At 40.2% G+C, this 24,070-nt stretch overlaps 1 protein-coding gene across 1 annotated transcript in view; it reads left to right on the forward strand.

Moving 5' to 3' along the window:
- ACP3 (acid phosphatase 3) overlaps nucleotides 1–5,084 on the forward strand; it is a 47,027-nt gene extending 41,943 nt beyond the window's left edge. Inside the window, exon 11 of the mRNA XM_027586939.2 lies at nucleotides 2,733–5,084. Coding sequence (XP_027442740.1) covers nucleotides 2,733–2,851 — 119 coding nt within the window. The 3' untranslated portion in view covers nucleotides 2,852–5,084. The remainder of the gene's footprint in view (nucleotides 1–2,732) is intronic.
- Nucleotides 5,085–24,070: the final 18,986 nt, after the last annotated feature.

Consider the following 24,070-nt stretch of genomic DNA (forward strand, 5'->3'; position numbering starts at 1 on the left):
AATTGAGAACCTGTGAATTCTAGATCATTAATTCTTTCCACAAGTATTTATTGAACACCTGCTATGTGCCAGGTACTATTCTAAGTGCCTGGGATACGTTCATGAACAAAAAAGACAAAGATTTCTGCCTTCATGAAGCTTATATTCTATTAGAGGGAGAGAGGGATGGGTAATAAATAATAAACATAATAAATAAATACTTTGGAAGGTGAGAATCCCAAGTGCCAAGCTGGGGGTGGGTGTGGGGAAGGGGCATATTGGTTGCATCTTTAAAAAGAAAGCCCTCACTGAGAAGATGAAATTTAAGGAGCGCCTGGGTGGCTCAGTTGGTTAGGCATCTGACTTTTGATTTCAGCTCGAGGTCCTGATCTCGGGGTTGTAGAATCGAGCCCCACATCAAGCTCCAGTTTGAGTGGGGAGTCTGCTTCAGATTCTTTCCTTCTGCCCTTCCCCTGCTTGCTCTCTCTCTCTTTCAAATAAATAAATCTAAAAAACAGAAAAAGATGAGATTTGAGCAAAGAAGCTGATGGAGTTAGCTAATACAGAGATTCATGAGCAGAGCATCTAGGCGGTGGTAGCAACTACAGCAAAGGCAGTAAATGGGTGTGTTTCTGGCATGTCTAAGGAACAACAAGAAGGCCCATGTGGACAAAAGAGTAAGTGAAGGGAGAGTGGTAGGAGAGGAACTCCAAGAGGTTAATCAGGCCAGATGATATAGAGTCTCATAAACTGTTATCATTAGGACTTTGGCTTTCATTCTGAGTGAGATGAGCATTCATTGCAGACTTTGTTTTAAGTAGAGGAGTGTCATGATTTGACTTGAGGTCATTTGGCTGCTGTGTTGAAAACAGATAGTAGGGGAGAAAGGAATAGACACTAGGGAACAAGTCAGGAGGATGTTGTAATAATTCTGGCAAAAGTTGATTATGGTTCAAAACAGGGCGGTGGCAGAGAAGGGGAGAAATCCCTGGTTTCTGGGTATAGTTTTTGGTAGAACCAACAGGATTTCCTGACAGATTGATTATAGAATGTGAGAGAAAGAGAGGAGTCAAGGAATTTTCAAGACTTTGGGGCTGAGATGCTAGAAGAAGGAAGTTTCCATCAAATGAAATGGGGAAGGCTGCAGGGAGAACAGAGTTTGGGGTAGGGGAGGGCACAAGGGAATCAGGAGTTTAGTTTTTGGACTTGCTGAGATTGAAATGCCTATTAGATGTCCAAGGGAATAGGTCAAGTACAAGTTGGATATATGAGTCTTGAGTTTGGGGAAGATTTAAATTTGGAAGTCATTAGTGAACAGATGGTTTTTAAAATCATGAGACTGATAAGCCCACATATTCCAACCCAAATACAATTATTTGCTTATCCTTAGCCAAATTATCTAATCCCTCTACTTTTTTTTTTTCATCTCTGCAATGATAAGGTTAGGTGAAATAAGTGATTTTTCAACTGTGTTCCATGGAGCACTAGGGCTTCTGTAGACAGAGCTGCCAGGATCAGAGAGATGTTTGCTCTCCTACTGTCTAAGCCAACAAGCAATCCTTTATTTTTAGGGAAGATCAGACATACATTTAGAGGTGGTACAAATTTATATTTGTGATGTGTGTGTGTGTGTGTGTGTGTGTGTGTGTGTGTATGTAAGGTAATTTTCCAGATAAAATAATGAATAGCATCTCATAAAAAGTGACCCCCTATATCTTTCCATGACTGGTCAGCTCTCAAAGGGATATGTATAAATAAAGGCACAGATTAGCAATAGTACACATCCCAAAAATGCTTGCCACTGTTAACAGGTACTCAAGGTTTCCTCTCTAAAAGATATTTACTGAAAATCATATTCAGAAACTAGAAGATGCTATTCTGTTTCTTTTAGACCTAATTAATGATAGTATTTCCTTTGACCCTGAGACCATGAGCAGTTGATCATTTTAACTGTATAAAAATGCATGAAGTTAATGCTGGGAAAGGACCTTAGAAAAACTTTAATCAAAAAAACAAAAAAAGAAAGAAAGGCCGGGGGCGGGGGCGCCTGGGTGGCTCATCAGTTAAGCATCTGACTTTGGCCAGGTCACGGTCTCAGGGTCCTGGGATCCAGCCCTGCATCAGGCTCCCTGCTCAGTGGGAAATCTGCTTGTCCCTCTCCCTCTGCTCCTCCCTCTGCTTGTGGACTCTTTCTCTCTCTCTCACATAAATAAATAAATCTTTTATTTATTTAATCTATTTTTGTAAAGATTTCATTCATTTACCTAAGAGAGAGAGAAAGCATGAGTGGAAGGGCAGGACCCTGAGATCATGACCCAAGCCAAAGGCAGATGCCCAACCAACTGAACTACCCAAGCACCCCTAAATAAATCTTAAAAAAAAAAAAGAAATCGGGGCTCCTGGGTGGCTCAGCTGTTAAGCATCGGCCTTCAGCTCAGGTCATGGTCCCAGGATCCTGGGATCGAGCCCCACATCGGGCTCCCTGCTCAGTGGGAAACCTGCTTCCCCCTCTCCCACTCCCCCTGCTTGTGCTCCCTCTCCCGCTGTATCTCTCTGTCAAATAAATAAAATCTTTAAAAAAAAAAAAAAAAAAACACTATGCTGATTTCAAGCTTGCTTCAGAAATGCCACTGAAGTTCACAATCAAGGCACTGATGTGTGCTCTTCCTATTTTCCTCACCTATTAATTTTACAATCTTTATATTTTCCTAATCCATTAATTTTACATTATTGCTCTTCCAATTTTTCCACAGTTCTAAGGGTCGCCCTTGCCGTTGCCTTTTGCCTGGTGTCTGGTGTCCTAGTGGTGCTGCTGTTTATCCTCCTCCGCCACGGGCCCTGCTGGCACAGGGACCCCTATCGGAACATCTGAATAGATGGCTGGCTAAGGGCGGACACACCGGATCAACCTTCTGGGACACAGCATCTCTCAGTGATGCCTCATTCGAAGGACAGGCTTTCACCGTGTGGACATCACCCTCCCCACACCCTTCCTTTCGAGCCTGTCTAGAGCAGGGTCTGAGCTCATAGAGACTCAGGGACTGAAGGATGAGCCCCAGGTTACCTGGTTAGGTCTCCTGATGGTTACCCTCTTCATTGTAGTGCAGGCTTCTCATTCTCGGCTAGAAGGAGGCTCTTCTGCAAAGGATAGTTACACTCTCTGGCACGGATGTCTAGAAAGAAAGAAGAAATCGAACCCCAGTCAGCCTTTTTCCTGCAAAGAGCAAAAGGTTACAATGTGTGACAAAGACATAGATTAAAGAAAACTGGAAAATGAGGACAATTAAACTAGAAGTAGTATCATGTAGGATGCTTCTTAGGAAGTAAGACCCAATTAGAAGGTATAAATAAATCATCTCTTTAGCTGTTAAGTAGATTGAATACAAACATGTACACACTCCTGAAAAGAAACTCCTACCCAGTGTTTGGTAGCTAACAGATTTCTGTATGTGTATGTGTGTGTGTTAACACATAGCTGTATTGAAACTGCCTTAGAGAGAGGTATTTCATGCTCAGAACCTGTAATATCAACTCCTGTAATGGTAGCTCAGGTCATTTCCCCCACAACTTCTATAATGGGAAATAACTGGAAATTCCAGGCAGCCACGTTTCTTCTTTTTTACCTCTACCGTCATCAGACCTAGATACTTTTATAGTTCCGATTTCTTTATTTTATCTTAAAAGTAAGAGATTTACTTTGATGAGAACTTTTCATGGCCATGATGAAATAATAATGTATTTAATCACCACAAATAGATCTGAATTTCTCAAGTGACAAACTAAAAAGAAAAGTGAGCTGAAGGTTGATGACACCCTGCCTCAGCTCTGCACTGGCTTCAGACCAACAACTTGGAACAAGTTATTTTAAGTCTTAAACCTTGGTTTCGTAATCTAAAAATGAAGAGTCTGGACTAGATGAGCATAGGAGTCACATCTAGTTCTCATGTTTGGTGAACAACTTTTCATTTCATGCTACGGACTGGTCATTGTCCAAGCAAGCACTTTCATGAATGATACCATTGCATTTCGCCTGAAATGTATTCTAAACAATCTTATCCCACACTGAGCCTTTAACCATCCAGTTGGTGGGAAATTCAGTCTCATTCATTGGTAGGGTTCTTCACCTTCTCAGGTATTACTAAAGGTCCCAGAATGTAATTGGTGGGAAGAGTTGGATAAGGGCCCTAGTCTAGGCTGCTGTCCACCCTGGTCTCCAATAAACACACTGTCCATTCATTCCCACATGGTGTCCTGAAGGTAGGCAGAGGACATCTGTGCATGGCTTCCAAGGCCACAAACTGGGATTTCACCATCCTGACATTGTCCCGTCCCCTTCCTGGGGTGATGCCTATAAACTAGAAACCCTCCTAGACCCCTGCCCCATCTCTTAGTCTCAGGAATCTTCCTCTCCCCTTGGATTCCACAGCTTTCTCCTGTAAACTTCAAGCATTTACCTCTATCACTTTCTACATAATTCTCCCTGAGCCAAAGCTATTGCAAAAAAAAAAAAAAAAAGCCTGAGAAGGAGGAAGTTGTGTTCTCTTGCCTGGCAACTGCTGCTTCCTCCTGCAACACAAAAGGCATGTAGGCAAAGAAATGCAAGATCTGGCTTCATTCTCAACCTGAGAAGGGGAAAAACATCTATAGCAGCGAGAACAAAGGACAAATTACTCTCTCTGTAAAGTAGCCAGCCATTTTAGTAACGAGACCATAACATCTTATGCTAAGTCATGAGATTTGCAAATAGAAGTAGAAAATAGAACCATAAGTCATGAATTTTCTTACTTAACAAACATTGATAGAGGACCTATTTGCTAATCGCTGAACTAATTGTCCATCCCTAATGCAATTATTAAGGTGTTTGACCCCAACAATAGCCTTATACAGGGTTGATAGAATGTAAAAGTAGAAGCATTCACAACCTTTCCCTAATATCATCTTTTAATACTGGCAATGGCTAAAAGGACTCCTACTTTCTATTGTTTCTGGATTTTTTTTAAGATTTTATTTATTTATTTATTTGACAGAGAGACACACAGTCAGGGAACACAAGCAGGGGGAGTGGGAGAGGGAGAAGCAGGCTTCCCGCTGAGCAGGGAGCCCCATGCAATGCAGGGCTCCATCCCAGGACCCCGGGACCACGACCCAATCAGAAGGCAGATGCCTAACGACTGAGCCACCCAGGCACCCCTGGATTTTTTTTTTAATATCCCCCATTTCTCTTCCTTTACCATCTCTTGATTATTGTAAAGAAAGCTCTCACTCCCAACTTAATTGTGTCTTTTACCTTCCACAGAGCTGCTCTGTTGATAAACACTGTAATTGTTTTTCATAGTTCATGACAGAATAAAAAAATCACAAGTGAGAAATGATCTATAGTGACAAGAGAACACAAATGCACTGTAACATTCCTCAGGAAATAAGCTAATCATCCATCTTTTACAGAGAAATATGCAAATTCCCTCTACTGATAAAAGTGATCTTTTCAGATGGGTCGGAGAAGCTCAGTTGACACGAGGATAAATATTGTTTGAAAGATAACTGCTAGGATTGAGATAACTTCTGTTCTGCAATGTATTGCCCACTTTGGGCAGTTTGAATCCGTATAGAGGCCTTTGTACAGGTTAAAATAATGTTGTAATTACCACATCAGTGTAGGAAAATGCCCTAACATAAAAAATACCAATATACATGTAGAAAAGTTCTGAGGAAATTGTAGGTAGAGAATTCCTAGCTAGAATGGCATTGTGTAAAGGAAGTATTAAGAGAATATGATTATAAAAAGAATAATTTATGGTATTAAAAGAGTACAAGCCTTAGAAGCAAACATTTTATTGGAAGTCATTCAACCAACAAACTTTTTTATATTAGAAATGGCATTCCTTCTCCCTGAATTCAGTCATGTTCCCTCTTCTCCCAACTTCCTGTTCTCACTCTGTCTTGTTCTAATATTGCTAGCATTGATCCTTTCTTCATTGCCAGGGGAGCTTCTTGGCAAGTGAAAGCCAAAATGTGAGTTTTCTCCTTCAAAACTCTCTTTATAGAAACCCCCTTTGAGTAATAATGGATGTGTGCTACATATTGATGCTTTAGACCAGCACTGAATAATAGAAACACAATGCAAGCCACGAATAAGGACCACATATGGGTTTTAAAATAAACATAAAATTAATTCTAATAAAATTTAGTTAACCCAGTGCTGTGAAAAAAAAACCATTTCAACATGTAATTAATATTTTAAAAATTATTAATGAGATATTTTTCAGTTTTTTTTTTAAGTATTTGAAATCTGATGTGTATTCTACCCTTACAGCACATCTCAGTTTGAACTAGATACATATCGAGTTTCAACAGCCATATGTGGCCGGTGGCTACCATATTGGACAATTACACTTTACACCACAAGACAACAAAATTTTTGAAGCAGAAAGAAAGTTTTGGATTTTTTTTTTTTAAGTTTTTTTAATTTGCAAGATTCACTTTCAGGTTATTGTGAAGAAAAGAAAGTCATCTTTCTTACAAGTCTACGTCTGACTGTTTTTGTATGTGTGCTGAATTGATCAAGGATTTTTCCGAAATGTTTTATTTGCAGACCTGTCTTAACAGCAGCACCCCAGACTGGTTCCAAAACCATCCTATACTAAATGAACTAGTTCATCTTCTAATAAAATTTCTAAAGAAGGAATCTGACAACACACTTAGAATATAAGTACTGTTAGATTGGGGTAGGAGTGCCTTTTAAATTTTTTATCAAAATTTTTGTTACAAGTGATTGTATTTAAAACAAAAATAAATTCATTAATACAGAAGGGTATAAAATACAAGGTAAAAGTTCTTTCTACCCACTTCCGTTCATCAGAGGCAATCCTGTCAAAAATATCTGGTTTTAGTTCTTCTAGTGACTAGCATGAATTTTATGAGCTATACTTATACCTAGATTTTCTAAAATTTCACATTTTTCCCTGCTCTTATAATGCATGATGTCCTCTTTCTTATACTATTTTTTTTTCATTTTCTTGAAGTGATTTTTTAATTTTTTTAAAAGATTTTATTTATTTATTTGACAGAGAGAGAGATAGCAAGAGCAGGAACACAAGCAGGGGGAGTGGGAGAGGGAGAGGCAGGCTTCCTGCTGAGCAGGGAGCCCGATGTGGGACTCGATCCCAGGACCCTGGGACCATGACCTGAGCTGAAGGCAGACACTTAATGACTGAGCCACCCAGGCGCCCCTCTTGAAGTAATTTTTTAAAGGATACTTGAGCACTAAGCTTTCTGATTATGCCATGTCCAAATATGTGTGTATTTTGCCCTTCCACTTACCTATCAGTCAGCAAGGTATACATTCTCAGGTTGAAATCATTTTGCCCCAGAATGTGAAAGTAGTATTCTGTTGTCTTCTAACATACAAGACGGCTGATGAAAAGTCTGATTGGTATCATTCTCATCCAAAGTAAGTAATCTGGTGGTGTTTCTTTCTTTTCTTTTTTTTTTTCTAAATCTTTTTAAGATATTCTTTTTATCCATGGGATTCTGAAATTTCACTAGAACTAGATACACGCTAGGCATGTATATCTCTTTCCTGTCTAATTAAATCTGGCTTACACTTGTCTTTGACTCAGGAAAATTGTATTCTTGAACTTGAATTCCTGGATTTATCCTCCATGCTCAACTTCTCTCACCTATTTTCCAGCTTTTTAATATTTCTCTATATCCTAGGAAATTTTATTTTCCAGAACACTAATTTAGTCTTCAGCAACTCCATTCTTTTTTTATTTCTAAGAATACGTTCCTATTTGATTGCTCCTTTTTCATAATGGCCACTTCTTATTTTATGAATGTAATCTATTCTTGAATCTTTAAGAATCCTACTTGGGGGGCGCCTGGGTGGCTCAGTTGGTTGGGCATCTGCCTTCGGCTCAGGTCATGATCTCAGGATCCTGGGATCAATCCCCGTGTTGGGCTCCCTGCTTAGCAGGGAGTCTGCTTCTCCCTCTGCCTCTGCCCCTCCACGCCCCCGCCCCCACTTGTGCACGCTTTCTCTCAAATAAATAAAATCTTAAAAAAAAAAAAAATCCTACTTGGAATTTTTTTCAAGTTCTCCTCTGCTCCCTAAATTACCTCTGTTTCTCAGTGCTCAGTTGTTTTAATTTATTAATCTTGGACTTTCTCTTTCATGCTCTGGGTTTTTCTCAAATATTCAGGAATCATAATCCACAAATGAAGAATTCTATGGATTAGTAGGGATGGCTGGTCTTGATTTCCCTTTTAGTCATGTATATCTGTTTTCCCAACAAATATCTTCTTGAATAACTGCATTAAGAACCTCGTTTGCTTGGAATATTACTTACAATGTGATGAGTGAAGCTCCAACCTTATCTGTGGCTCCCTAAGAATGAATCACGTTCATCTCTTGTGGGTCTGACTACAATTTCCGCATTTTGACTTCTTCATCAGTTCAATCCTATCTGCTTATCTTTGAAGAATTTCACAAAATATCTAATCTGCCACTGCCACTTTCTGTAGCACTGTTATGATTTCATTCTTATTTTTAACATCTTTTACATTACTGCAGGAAAACATTGGGAGGAAGGGAAGTTAGGTGCAATAGGTCTTTTTTTTTTCCCCTTAACAGGAAACCCTGAGTTTGTTTTTCTAGCAAAGAGGTCTATAATTGTGTCCACCAAAGTTAAGAAAGTTAGCCATGCCATTCAGTGAAGGAAAATGAAAAAAAGACATAACACTATGTACACAATTTAATCTCACCAACATTTGCTAAGTGCCCACTCTTAGAATGAAGTAGGGTACCTAGTTTCTCTCATATTTTTCTTTTTTTTTTTTAAGATTTTATTTATTTGTCAGAGAGAGCACAAACAGGGGAAGTGGCAGGCAGAGGGAGAAGCAGACTCCCCATTGAGCAGGGAACCTGATGCGGGGCTTCCATCCCAGGACCCAGGGATCATGACCTGAGCCGAAGGCAGGTGCTTAACTGACTGAGCCACCCAGGCATCCCTCTCTCATATTTTTCAAAGAGAATCTTAGCTCAAGGAAAGGTTAAGTACCATTGTGCCATTATTTGACATAAGGAATACAGTACTAAATTATTTGTAGACCTTCATAAAGCTCATAGATCCATAGTTTCTTTAACTGGGTTTTCTGTTTTTACTAGCTTATATTATTTTTCCTTCACAGTGCCTCAAGGACTTGGCCCTTCCTTTGTAGTGCTGTCACCAAATTTTACCTTTCAGTACATGTCTGGTTTTAAACCACATGGCCTCCTCATCCTTCTAGTTAATTTTGCACAAAACGTACATATTCCCCCTGAAGGTCGCTGTAGAAGTCTGGACTGTCTTACCAAGAAGGGGCCTGGTGGGCTGCCAGGGTATCCCCCAATATGAGAAACCTGAGAGCCTTGATGACTGGTGAACGAACACAGGACCCCATAGGCAACGGCTCCAAATGGGGACTGATGTCACCAGCTTAAAGCTGCTGCCTCAGAAAGAGTTTTGGGAGGTGGGTTCCCTCCACCCCGGGGGTTCTGCAGGTGGTTCGGAACTGATTGAAACTCTGCAGGCCTGGAGGCAGCTGACAAGATGTGTTCCAGTGGAGCCAGGGACCTAGAACAGAGCAACTATAGGGAGAGACAGGACCACCAGAGTACGTGCATCTGCCTAACCGACACAAATGCGCATTTTCTCCCTGAAGGCGGAGCTGGAGAAATCTGGACTGCCTTGCCAGAGTTGGGATGTGCAGGATATCCTCCAGTAAGAGACACTTGCTGGATGGAGAAGCCGATACCCCATCAAACAGCTAGTCCAGACTGGGGCTGTTGTCAGTTTAAAGCTGCAGACTCAGGAAGCTTTGGGGCAGTGGGCCTCCCTCCTCCCTGTAGGCATCTTCCGAATTCCAATCTGAACCTACGCAAGTGCACATATTCGCCCTGAAGTTACAGCTGGAGGAATCTGGACTGCCCTTCCAGAATGGGGTCTGGTGGGCAGCCGGGGTATCCTTCACTAAGACGTACCCGGGAGCCTCGATTATTGGTATAGACCCTATCCAGCAGCCAGTCCAAATGGGGACTGCCTGTGGGCAGTCTAAATTGCCTCCTCAGAAGGAATTTTGCACGGTGTGCTCCCTCCACCCTAGATGCCATGCAGGTGATTCTGGAGTGGCTGGGGTCCACAGGCCTGGAGGGCTCAGGGTTCCCAAGGCAGGCTGACGCGGTATGTATAGTAACAAGGGCCAGAACTGGAAGAGAGCAAGTGTCTGGAGAGGCCAAGTCTCACAGGAGCGGGCTATTGGGGGTACAAGACATCTGCCTAATTCCAAGCCTTAACCAACACGTATTCATATGCAGGCATACCTCAGAGATATTGGGGTTCAGTTCCAGTCACTGTAATAAAGCAAATACTGCATTAAATGAGTCCATTGAAATTTTTGGTTTCCCAGTGTATATACAAGTTATATTGGGGCACCTGGGTGACTCAGTTTGTTGAGCATCCGACTCTTGATTTCAGCTCAGGTCATGATCTCAGGGTTGTGAGATAGAGCGCCACATTGGGCTCAGAGGGCTGAGTGTGGAGCCTACTTAAGATTCTCTCTCTCTCCCCTTGCCCCTCCCTGCTCACGCTCTCTCTTTCTCTCTCTAAAAAAAAGGGGGGGGTATATTTATACTGTACTGTAGTCTATTAAATGTGCAGCAGCATTATGTCTAAAAAAAAGTACATACCTTAAAGAACACTTGATTGCTGAAAAATGCTAACCATCATCTGAGCTTTCAGCAAGTCATAACCACTGATCACAGATCACCATAACAAATATAATAATGAAAAAGTTCAAAATATTGCAAGAATTACCAAAATGTGACACAGAGACACAAAGTAAGCAACTGGTGTTGGAAAGATGGCACCAATAGATTTGTTCAGTGCAGGGTTGCCACAGACTTTCAATTTTTAAAAAAATACAGTATCTATGAAGCACAATAAAATGAAGTACGCCTGTATTCTTAAGATTCCTTTCGGACCCTTGTTCAAGAACATACATTGGTTTGATTCAAACTACATTCTCTATGAATATTTGTTGATCTACCGAGCTGATACTATTTTTGGTGCTAACTGTATCACATTTTGATCAGTTTCAAGCTGGAGGGGTTTCATGAAACCCCACCTCAAATTCATTGATTACAGAGACATTGCCAAACTATAACTAAACCAGTAGTTCTCAAACTTCAGTGTGCATAAGAATCTACAAGGATGCGGGGCGCCTGGGTGGCTCAGTTGGTTAAGTGGCTGCCTTTGGCTCAAGTCATGATCTCAGGGTCCTGGAATCCAGCCCCGCATCGGGCTCCCTGCTCAGTGGGGAGTCTGCTCCTCCATCTCCCTCTACCCCTCTGCCCTGCTCGTGCTTTCCCTCTCTCTCTCTCTCTCTATCTCTCTCTCATGAGCGTGCACTTTCTCTCTCTCTCAAATGAATAAATAAAAAATATTTTTTAAAAAAGAATCTACAAGTATGCTTGTTAAAAATTCAGATTCCCAGTCCTCAATCCCGGAAATTCTGATTTAGTACACCTAGAAATTTGCCTTTTTAGCAGGTATCACATCTGATTCTGCTACAGGCTGTTCTCGACCTTGTTTTGAGAAACCCTGCTCTAAACTATGCAGTAAAGCCCTCAGGCTGAGCAGAGCACTTATCTGCTACTTCAGGTTTATCTACTCCACCAAGAGTCTGTGAAGTAAGGCACCTGGGTGGCTCAGTTAAGCGTCTGCCTTCAGCTCAGGTCATGATCTCAGGGGTCCTGGGATCAAGTCCAAAAAAAAAAAAAAAAAAAAAAGGCTGTGAAGTAACTCAGAGGTCTAAACTGCCTTAATTAAGTAGACATCGAAAATGTATTTCCAAAAAAAGAATCATAGAAGAAGTTGGAAACAAGCTCACATTCTGAAATGTAGTTTTAGTAAGCCTCACCTGAAGAATAGAGGAAATTAAAGAATTAAGGCCTATTAAAATTGTGGTTTTAAGAACAAAGAGTGATGGCTCTTCAAAAAGGTCAGCCATTCACAATTTGCGGTTCCCAAAATAAGAAATTGTGTTATTAAATGAATAGAAATATGTTTACAGTGATCATATTCCCAGTCCCAAGCATAGGAAAAATAAACTTACAATGCAATAAAATATTTGAAACAGTAACTTCCCTGAAAAAACCTGGGGCAAATAGTAACCTTACCAAAGCTAAGTAAGTAACATACCAAAGAAAATTTAAAGCCAAACTTTATTTTTTAATATGTTATTTTATTTATTTGAGAGAGCAAGCACAAGCGGGAGGGAGGGGGAGGGGAGAGGGGTAGAAGCAGACTCCCCACTAAGCAGGGAGACGGACAGGAGGCTGGATCCCAGGACCCTGAGCTCATGACCTGAGCCAAAGGCAAATGCTTAACTGACTGAGCCACCTAGGGCCCCTAAAGTCAAACTTTAATATGTAACTCTTTGTTGTTGTATCTTCTAAAAGAACTTGGTGGTACTTGTTAGTACCACCATTTCCTGTCTATCTTCCATCCCCCTTACACACGTTGTACAAAGTAAATCATACTTGAATAAGATAGATGGAAGAAAATAAAACACATGTCCCTTCTTCAATCTTTATAAGTGTATTTTTTCCTTTTTTTTGGCAATGTCTATTCACATATATGTCTGATCTACCTATAATCAAATTATTTAAAAATTTTATAGAAGAGGAGCCAAGTCTTTTAAACCAAATTTTTGTCAAGTACTTATGTGTTAAATGTTACTATTCTTGGGGCGCGTGGGTGGCTCAGTTGGTTGGGTGGCCAACCCTTGATTTTGGCTGGGGTCATGATCTCAGGGTCCTGAGATCAAGCCTGGCGTCAGGTTCCGAGCTGGGTGTGGAACCTGCTTAAGATTCTCTCTCTCCCTCTCTGCTCCTACCCCCTATAAAAAAATAATAATAATAAAATTTAAAAATGAAAAAAAAGGTACTATTTTTCGTGAAGTGACTCAAGGAGAATATTATTCAATACCATTATCAAACATGGGGAACAAAAGAGAATAAGGTAGTGGAGCCAAATTGCATGGGTTCAAATCCATGCTCTGCCACTTGCTAGCCATATGATCCTGGGCAAGTTATTTAACATTCCCATGCCTCAGTTTCCTCATCTGTAAATGGGAATAATTATAGTACCTACCTCAGAGAATTGTTATAGGAATAAACAGGTTAATATTTGTAAAGTGCCAGGAACAGTGCCTGGCACATAGTAAACACCATATAAGGGTTTGTTAAATGTTGAATGAAAAGACAGAAATTTATCGTTCCCAGCTAAAAATTTATGATTTTGAGTTTTATAAAGTTAAAAGAAATAACCATGAGATGTCATTTTTCATTAGTTCTCACTATAATCTTGAAAGCAGGGTTGTTTTTATTCTCCCGATCTTCTTATACCACATCTTGAAATGACAACCATTATTAAAATGATGAAAAGTTTCATTTGGTGGAAGAATAAGAAAACTCGAGATCTTATTAAAAATATTACTTTGGTTGGGGATTTATTTCTGAGAGAATATAATATTCTTAATGTTCTCTGGAAAAATCAAAGCAACTAGATTTTATTTTTTTTTAAGATTTTATTTATTTGAGACAGAGAGAATGAGAGAGAGAGAGAGAGAGAGAGCACATGAGAGGGGGGAGGGTCAGAGGGAGAAGCAGACTCTCTGCCGAGCAGAGAGCCCGATGTGGGACTCGATCCCGGGACTCCACGATCATGACCTGAGCCGAAGGCAGTCGCTTAACCAACTGAGCCACCCAGGCGCCCAGGTGCCTGGGTGACTCAGTCAGTTAAGCATCTGACTCTTTTTTTTTTTTTTTTAAGATTTTATTTATTTACTTGAGACAGAATGAGAGAGAGAGAGAGAGCACATGAGAGGGGGGAGGGTCAGAGGGAGAGTAACTAGATTTTAGCACAAGGTGAACTGTAATAGAATGCGCAGAAAATAAAAGTCATTAAAACACAAAGATTCCACAGTGAGGCCAGCTTAAGTTATTACCAATTCAGTGGGAGGGTAGATACTGCAAACAAACCAAAAACAAGCAAATGAGTGGTTTTCTAAAGATCTGTTATCTTGTTAATGATAGAATAATTTCAAGTAGACTAATACTGAATATAGGTGGTAGATAGCTTTCTTTCTTTAATCTCTTGCTATAGGTTAACTTCTTTCTTATAATTATAGATGTGAATTACCTCCTCTGTGCCCAGGCTTCAATGACCTCAATGAAGGAGACATGACAATGTCTCCAAAATTGAACAGACTGCTGGTGAATGGGGGCCCTTCAGTAACTTGGTGATTTGAGGCAGGATCTAGTCATCCCCGCGATCAGACGGTGAAGCAGCTTTTCCAGGCGGCATTTCTGTTCTCTCTCCAGTGAGTCTGCAGAAAATCATGAATGGTCCTTTCTCACAGCATGCAAATCCTGGGTAGAGTATGCTACCAAGTTCCTCAAACAGTCACTTTGCTCATCTTCTTTTTCCTTTCTACACAGATCATCTTCCTGGCCTCTCGAGGGTGACATTCAGTTCAGATCATTCATCATGTACAAAATTACCTCCCTTGGTTTTCCAAAAGACTGACGGGGACAAATGGGCGCCTGGGTGGCTCAGTTGGTTAAGCGACTGCCTTCGGCTCAGGTCATGATCCTGGAGTCCCGGGATGGAGTCCCGCATCGGGCTCCCTGCTCAGCAGGGAGTCTGCTTCTCCCTCTGACCCTCTTCCCTCTCATGCTCTCTATCTCTCATTCTCTCTCTTTCAAATAAATAAATAAAAGCTTTAAAAAAAATGGAGATGAGAAAGCATTTATAATGCTTTTAATGCAATGAAGTTTCCAAACATAAGACATTAAGAACCTGTTATTTTCATAATTTAAACATTTTACCTTTATATATATGCAATTCCTATGAAGTTATTCTTTGTTAAAATGTGGAAAAGTACCCATATGAATGGGAATTTGTGAACTGGGAACACCCTAGTTTCACTAAAATAATTGATGAAACATTCCTGAAACATTCCTGTGGTCAACAAAGAAATTTTGTACATTCATTTAAGAAACACTTATATGGCACTTACTATGGGCTAGTCCTGTGAGGTAGGTACGAATAGTAATGTCATGCCCGTTTTACAGATGGGGAGACTGAGGCAAAGTGATCTGCCTACAGTCACAGAGCTGGAATGTGGCAAGGATGGGATCTGAGCCCAAGATGTCCTCTTCTAGACAGCACGTTTTTAAACTGCTAAACCATACTACCTTCCTTTAAGGAAAAGTACTCAGGTAAGATTCTCAGAAAATCATCACATTCTTATTTTATTTTTGTCGTGTTTCTTCTATCCAAAATGTCTCACTTGTGCGATGTTAATGCCTAAAGAAAATGACCGCTAAGATGGTATGTGAGTCCCATTCAAGTAGAACGTCGTTTTATTTTGGTAATTTCAAACTGTCTTCATTAATGTCTTAATGAAATTGAGTTGGGTGTTTTTTAATTTTTTTAACTTCATTTAGGATAATAACATTCCTATCTGGCCATTTCAAAATCCCTGAAAGATTTACGAAGTAGCTGACAAAATATGTTATTCTCCTGATTAAATCTGACCTGCCACAATCACATAGACATGACCTTAAAGTGCAATAGGATATGAAGATAAGATCAGATACTCTCACAATTTTATGAATGACATTTTGGGTCTAAGATATTCAAGTTAACGATCTAATATGTTGATGAAATAATCAGATACATGTTAATAACTCAGCTCTCCCTTAGCTCCACTTAACAAAAAATTAGTGCTGAGAACTCCGAGTTGTTAGATCTCCCCCTCATTTTCAGGCTGCAAAACCCCTGCCAAATCATATCATCACAACTGAACAGCTGATTAGTATTGCAAGTCCATTATAAGCCCCTCAAAGAGTGCTAAACCTTGACACCAAATAAATAAATAAATAAATAAATAAATAAATAAATAAATAAATAAGGACAAGTTTCCAGAAACCAGAGCACATGAACCAGGGCACATGACAATAAAGTTAGTCAACCTGATGAGAATCTACTTTTACCAAATTAACACAATAACTTTGTAGACCAGTGTTTTGTAGACCATAATTAATGATCCTTTTCAGGGAAACATGCTGAAATGAAAATATTACTGCTGCCCCATTAAAGATACATTGTCCTGGGCACCTGGGTTGCTCAGATGGTTAAGCATCTGCCTTCAGCTCAGGTCATGATCCCAGGGTCCTGGGATCGAGTCCCGCATCGGGCTCCCTGCTCCTTGGGAGCCTGCTTCTCCCTCTGCCTCTCTCTCTCTCTCTCTCTCTCTCTCTGTGTCTCTCATGAATAAATAAATAAAATCTTAAAAAGAAATAAAGATACATTGTCCTTTTGGAAGGCAGATATAGATTCTAAATAGTGCTGCCTATTTTAGAGTAGTCAAACATAAAATAAATTAATGCAAAGGATTGCTAGCCCTGGATGCTGGTCGAGTGACTATGAATAAGTGACTCCATTTCTTTTTTCTTTTAGAAAGAGAGGGTGGGGAGGGGCAGAGGGAGAGGGAGAGAGGTCTTAAGGGAGCTCCACACATCCAGCTCGGACTCTGACTCAGACCTCAATCTCACAACTCTGAGATCATGACTTGAGCCGAAATCAGGAGTCAGAAGCTTAACCCACTGAGCCATCCAGGTGCCCTTAAATGACTCCATTTCTGTATTGCTGTCTCCTTTGTATTTACAACCTCTACTTGCCAATTTGAAGCCTTTTAGCTGTATCTTCACCATTTGGGCCATAGGTATAGCATTCACGGCCTAATGTATCTTTTAATTGACCCGTTTTAAAATATTATACTATACTATGTGTGAACCCAGAAATGTTTGCCATAAATATTCTAATATACAAGCCAAATATAAACTACTATAACCATAAAGAGTTGATTTGCGCACTATCTAAAATCATATGTGGCACATATGTATTTTAGGAACCACTTAAATAATTCAGGAGTCACTGAAAATATTTCAAGAGAGATCCATTTGGGAGCATCTGGGTGGCTCAGTCGGTTAAGTCACCAACTCTTGATTTCAGCTCAGGTCATGATCTCAGGGTCCTGGGCTAATCTGAGATCTTGGGAAGCTGGCTGGGTACCTTAAGAATCATAGGCCAGGGGAGCCTGGGTGGCTCAGTGGGTTAAGCATCCAACTCTTGGTTTCCGGGGAGGTCATAATCTCATGGGTCCTGTGGTGGGCTCCTCTCTCAGAGGGGAGACTGCTTGAAAATTCTCTCCCTCCGCCCCTCCCTCCACTCATGCACTCACATGCTCTATCCCTCTCTCTCTCTTTCTGAAGTAAATAAATAAATATTTTTTAAAAGATTTTATTTATTTATTGAGAGCGAAAGAGAGCATGAGCATGGGCTGAGGGGAGGGACAGAGGCAGAGGGAGAAGCAGACTCCCCCGCTGAGCAGGGAGCCCGACATGGGGCTTGATCCCAGGACCCTAAGATCATGACCTGAGCTGAAGGTAGATGCTCAAATGACTGAACCACCCAGGCACCCCCAATAAATAAATCTTTAAAAAAAAAAGAATCATAGGGCATTTATTGGACAATATACTTTGATTCTATGATGTTACTCCCCATAGTTCTTTAATGACAACAAAATGCCATGCAAACCTCATTATGTCAAGAATTCCAGAGTTCCCCTCCTCTGCCTGTTAATTTGCTAATTAATGTGAAGGATACAAAAGACATATGGAACATGGTCATGGTCCTCTGTTCTGTTACTCTCTAATGACCTTCCCCAAATTTCAGTAGCTTGAAACAGGCATTTTATTTTGCCCACAATTTTATAGGTCAGGGATTCTGGAACAGTTCAGGGGAGAAACTCACCTCTGATCCACATGGCATCACATAGGATGGCTAAGACTGAAGGATCCACTTCCAATATGGCTTCTTCACCCAAGTGTCTAGTACTTCAGTGTTCCTTGGTGACCTTTTCTCTCCATATGGCATTTCATCCTCCAGGTCCTCTTCATAGAGCTTAGTTAGGTTTTTTACAGCATGGTGGTCTAGGTTAATTGCACTTCTTACATGGTGTCTTGCTTCTGTGAGGCATAAAGTAGAAGCTGACAGATCATTTAAGGCCCATGCTCAGACTGGTATAGCATCACTTCTAACATATTCGGTTGGTCAAAGCTGTCACAGGCAGATTCAAGGAAATGGAGAAAGAGTCTACTTCTTGATGGGGGAATGCCAAAGTCATATACTGAAAGAGTCTGTAGGGGTGGGGACCCTGCTGCCACCTTCTCAGGAACAGGCAGTCTGCCACACTTTGAAGAGCTTTTACTCTAAGGCAGGGACGCATAAATAAGAGGCCCTGCATAAAATTCAGGAGGTCTTTGAACTTAGAAGGGAAAAATTATATTTTTAGTTTCCCTAGTCTCTAACTAAACTTTAGCATTTTTTGTCCATTTTGAATACAAGCACAAATTACAGTACTTAGAGCAACACCTGTGATTTTGTTACCAATAGAAATCACATATATTTTTACAGCACATTTGGTTGTTACAAATATCTCAAAATATCATTTATACTCATCACTATTTTTTTAATAATTTTTTATTGTTATGTTAATCACCATACATTACATCATTAGTTTTTGATGTAGTGTTCCATGATTCATTGTGTGTGCATAACACCCAGTGCTCCACGCAGAACGTGCCCTCTTTAATACCCATCACCAGGCTAACCCATCCCCCCACCCCCCTCCCCTCTAGAACCCTCAGTTTGTTTTTCAGAGTCCATCATCTCTAATGGTTCGTCTCCCCCTCCGACTTACTCCCCTTCATTCTTCCCCTCCTGCTATCTTCTTCTTCTTTTTTTTCTTAACATATATTGCATTATTTGTTTCAGAAGTACAGATCCGTGATTCATCACTCTTGTACAATTCACAGCGTTCACCATAGCACATACTGTCCCCAACGTCTATCACCCAGCCACCCCATCCCTCCCACCCCCCACCACTCCAGCAACCCTCAGTTTGTTTCCTGAGATTTAAGAATTCCTCATATCACTGAGGTCATATGATACATGTCTTTCTCTGACTGACTTATTTCACTCAGCATAACCCCCTCCAGTTCCATCCACGTCATTGCAAATGGCAAGATCTCATTCCTTTTGATGGCTGCATAATATTCCATTGTGTATATATACCACTTCTTCTTTATCCATTCATCTGTCGATGGACATCTGGGCTCTTTCCACAGTTTGGCTATTGTGGACATTGCTGCTATAAACATCGGGGTGCACGTACCCCTTCGGATCCCTACATTTGTATCTTTGGGGTAAATACCCAGTAGTGCAATTGCTGGATCGTATGGTAGCTCTATTTTCAACTGTTTGAGGAACCTCCATACTATTTTCCAGAGGGGTTGCACCAGCTTGCATTCCCAACAATGTAGGAGGGTTCCCCTTTCTCCACATCCCCACCAACATCTGTCATTTCCTGACTTGTTAATTTTAGCCATTCTGATGGGTGTGAGGTGGTATCTCATAGAGGTTTTGATTTGGATTTCCCTGATGCCGAGCGATGTTGAGCACTTTTTCATGTGTCTGTTGGCCATTTGGATGTCTTCTTTGGAAAAATGTCTGTTCATGTCTTCTGCCCATTTCTTGATTGGATTATTTGTTCTTTGGGTGTTGAGTTTCATAAGTTCTTTATAGATTTTGGATACTAGCCCTTCATCTGATATGTCATTTGCAAATATTTTCTCCCATTCTGTCGGTTGTCTTTTGGTTTTATACCCTGCTACTTGACTGAATTCCTGTATGAGTTCTAGCAGTTTTGGGGTGGAGTCTTTTGGGTTTTCCACATACAGTATCATATCATCTGCAAAGAGTGAGAGTTTGACTTCCTCTTTGCCGATTTGGATGACTTTGATTTCTTTTTGTTGTCTGATTGCTGTGGCTAGGACTTCTAATACTATGTGGAATAGCAGTGGTGATAGTGGACATCCCTGCCGCGTTCCTGACCTTAGGGGAAAAGCTCTCAGCTTTTCCCCATTGAGAATGATATTCGCTGTAGGTTTTTCATAGATGGCTTTTATGATATTGAGGTATGTACCCTCTATCCCTATACTCTGAAGAGTTTTGATCAAAAAAGGATGCTGTTCTTTGTCAAATGCTTTTTCTGCATCTATTGAGAGGATCATATGATTCTTGTTCTTTCTTTTGTTAATGTATTGTATCACGTTGATTGATTTGCGGATGTTGAACCAGCCTTGCAACCCGGGGATAAATCCCACTTGGTCGTGGTGAATAATCCTTTTAATGTACTGTTGGACCCTATTGGCTAGTATTTTGGTGAGAATTTTTGCATCCATGTTCATCAAGGATATTGGTCTGTAATTCTCCTTTTTGATGGGGTCTCTGTCTGGTTTTGAGATCAAGGTAATGGTGGCCTCATAAAATGAGTTTGGAAGTTTTCCTTCCATTTCTATTTTTTGGAACAGTCTCAGGAGAATAGGTATTAATTCTTCTTTAAATGTCTGATAGAATTCCCCTGAGAAGCCATCTGGCCCTGGGCTTTTGTTGGGAGATTTTTGATGACTGCTTCAATTTCCTTAGTGGTTATAGGTCTGTTCAGGTTTTCTATTTCTTCCTGGTTCAATTTTGGTAGTTCATACATCTCTAGGAATGCACCCATTTCTTCCAGGTTATCTAACTTGCTGGCATAGAGTTGCTCATAATATGTTCTTAGAATTGTTTGTATTTCTTTGGTGTTGGTTGTGATCTCTCCTCTTTCATTCATGATTTTGTTGATTTGGGTCATTTCTCTTTTCTTTTTGATAAGTCTGGCCAGGGGTTTATCAATCTTGTTAATTCTTTCAAAGAACCAGCTCCTAGTTTCGTTGATCCGTTCTACTGTTCTTTTGGTTTCTATTTGATTGACTTCTGCTCTGATCTTTATTATTTCTCTTCTCCTGCTGGGTTTAGGCTTGATTTGCTGTTCTTTCTCCAGCTCCTTTAGGTGTAGGGTTAGGTTGTGTATTTGAGACCTTTCTTGTTTCTTGAGAAAGGCTTGTATTGCTATATACTTTCTTCTCAGGACTGCCTTTGCTGTATCCGAAAGATTTTGAAGAGTTGTGTTTTCATTTTCATTGGTTTCCATGAATTTTTTTAATTCTTCTTTAATTTCCTGGTTAACCCATTCATTCTTTAGTAGGATGCTCTTTAGCCTCCATGTATTTGAGTTCTTTCCGACTTTCCTCTTGTGATTGACTTCTAGTTTCAAAGCATTGTGGTCTGAAAATATGCAGGGAATGATCCCAATCTTTTAGTACCAGATAAGACCTGATTTGTGACCTAGGATGTGATCAATTCTGGAGAATGTTCCATGGGCACTAGAGAAGAATGTGTATTCTGTTGCTTTGGGATGGAATGTTCTGAATATGTCTATAAAGTCCATTTGGTCCAGTGTTTCATTTAAAGTCTTTATTTCCTTGTTGATCTTTTGCTTAGATGATCTGTCCATTTCAGTCAGGGGGGTGTTAAAGTCCCCCACTATTATTGTAAGGTTGTCAATGTGTTTCTTTGCTTCTGTTATTAATTGCCTTATATAATGGGCTGCTCCCACATTAGGGGCATAGATATTTACAACTGTTAGATCTTCTTGTTGGATAGATCCTTTAAGTAGGATATAGTGTCCTTCTTCATCTCTTATTACAGTCTTTGTTTTAAAATCTAATTTGTCTGATATAAGGATTGCCACCCCAGCTTTCTTTTGGTGTCCATTAGCATGGTAAATGGTTTTCCACCCCCTCACTTTCAATCTGGGGGTGTCTTTGGGTCTAAAATGAGTCTCTTGCAGACAGCATATTGATGGGTCTTGTTTTTTAATCCAATCTGATAGCCTGTGTCTTTTGATTGGGGCATTTAGCCCATTTACACAGGGTAACTATTGAAAGGTATGAATTTAGTGCCATTGTATTGCCTGTAAGGTGACTGTGACTGTATATTGTCTGTGTTCCTTTCTGATCTATGCTGCTTGTAGGCTCTCTTTTTGCTTAGAGGACCCCTTTCAATATTTTTTGTAGGGCTGGTTTCGTGTTTGCAAATTCCTTTAGTTTTTGTTTGTCCTGGAAGCTTTTTATCTCTCCTTCTATTTTCAATGATAGCCTAGCTGGATATAGTATTCTTGGCTGCATATTTTTCTCTTTTAGTGCTCTGAAGATATCATGCCAGTCCTTTCTGGCCTGCCAGGTCTCTGTGCATAGGTCTGTTGCCAATCTAATGTTTCTACCATTGTAGGTTACATATCTCTTCTCCCGAGCTGCTTTCAGGATTTTCTTTTTGTCTCTGAGACTCGTAAGTTTTACTATTAGATGTCGGGGTGTTGACCTATTTTTATTGATTTTGAGAGGGGTTCTCTGTGCCTCCTGGATTTTGATGCCTGTTTCCTTCCCCACATTAGGGAAGTTCTCTGCTATAATTTGCTCCAATATATCTTCTGCCCCTCTCTCTTTCTTCTTCTTCTGGGATTCCAATTATTCTAATGTTGTTTCATCTTATCGTATTGCTTATCTCTCGAATTCTGCCCTCGTGATCCTGTAGTTGTTTATCTCTCTTTTTCTCAGCCTCTTTACTTTCCATCATTTGGTCTTCTATATCGCTGATTCTTTCTTCTGCCTCATTTATCCTAGCCGTTAGTGCCCCCATTTTTGATTGCACCTCATCAATAGCCTTTTTGATTTCGACTTGGTTAGATTTTAGTTTTTATTTCTCCAGAAAGGGTTTCTCTAATAACTTCCACACTTTTTTCAAGCCCAGCTAGTATCTTTAAAGTCATGATTCTGAACTCTAGGTCCGACATCGTACTAATGTCAGTATTGAGTAGGTCCCTGGCAGACGGTACTACCTCTTGTTCTTTTTGCTGAGGTGATTTTTTTCATCTTGTCATTTTGTCCAGAGGAGAACAGATGAATGAGAGAACAGAATGCTAACAGGTTAACAATGTCTCCAGCAAATATACTCTATACAAATCAGAAAAGACCTGAAACCAGGGGACAAGAAAGGGAAAGAAAGAAGAGAGAAAAAAAAAAAAGAGGAAAAAGGAAAAGATAAAAACAAACAAAAACAGAACAAAACAAAAAAAAACAGAATATGATCAAATATGATCAGGCTAGTGCATAGATCAGTGCCACACACTAGCTTTGGGGCATATTTTGGTCTGTTAGAAGAAAGTGCCTGCTAAAATTTTAAAGGAAGAAAGACTTATATATGTACAAAATAAGGGTTAATACAATGAAGGGATGGCAGATGACTGTAAAGATGAAAATTATAAAAGATTTTATAAAAGGAATTTCTTTAAAAAGAAAGAAGATTTAAAAAGAAAAAGAAAAAAAGAAAAAAAAGGGAGAGAATGTGATCAGGCAGGAGAATAGAACAAAGCCATACACTAGTGATTTAGGGTATATTTTGATCTGTTAGAAGAAATTGTATTTCAAAATTTTAAAGAGAGAACAACTTATATATATATGCCAAAAATAAGGGTAACTACTATGAAGGGATAAAAATATGACTCTAAAAATGAAAAATAAAAATTTTTTTTTAAAAAATGGATTGATAAGATGTTGTTTGAAAAAGGGAAAAAGAAAAATTCAAAAAAAAAACAGTTAAAAAAATTAACTTTGAAAAACTAATGAATTATGGTAAAAAAGCCATGAATTCTATGTGCAGTATTCCCCTAGCGCTGGAGTTCTCCCGTTCTCCTTGATCGGTAAACTTGGTCTTGGCTTGCTGGCTGTTCATGCTCATCTTCTGGGGGAGGGGCCTGTTGCCGTGGTTCTCAAATTTCTTTGCCGGAGGCGGAATTGCCCCGCCCTTGTGAGTCCAGGCTAAGCAAGCTGCTCGGGTTTGCTCTCAGGAGCTTTTGTTCCCTGCAAGCTCTCAGTACAGCTTTGGAGGACCAGGGTGAAAATGGTAGCCTCCCAATCTCCACCCAGAGGAGCTGAGAACTCGGGGCCCCGCTCCTCAGTGCGCCCCCAGAGAAAAGCACT

Source organism: Zalophus californianus, chromosome 1, assembly GCF_009762305.2.
Source record: "Zalophus californianus isolate mZalCal1 chromosome 1, mZalCal1.pri.v2, whole genome shotgun sequence".
In the NCBI taxonomy this organism is placed as follows: domain Eukaryota; kingdom Metazoa; phylum Chordata; class Mammalia; order Carnivora; family Otariidae; genus Zalophus; species Zalophus californianus.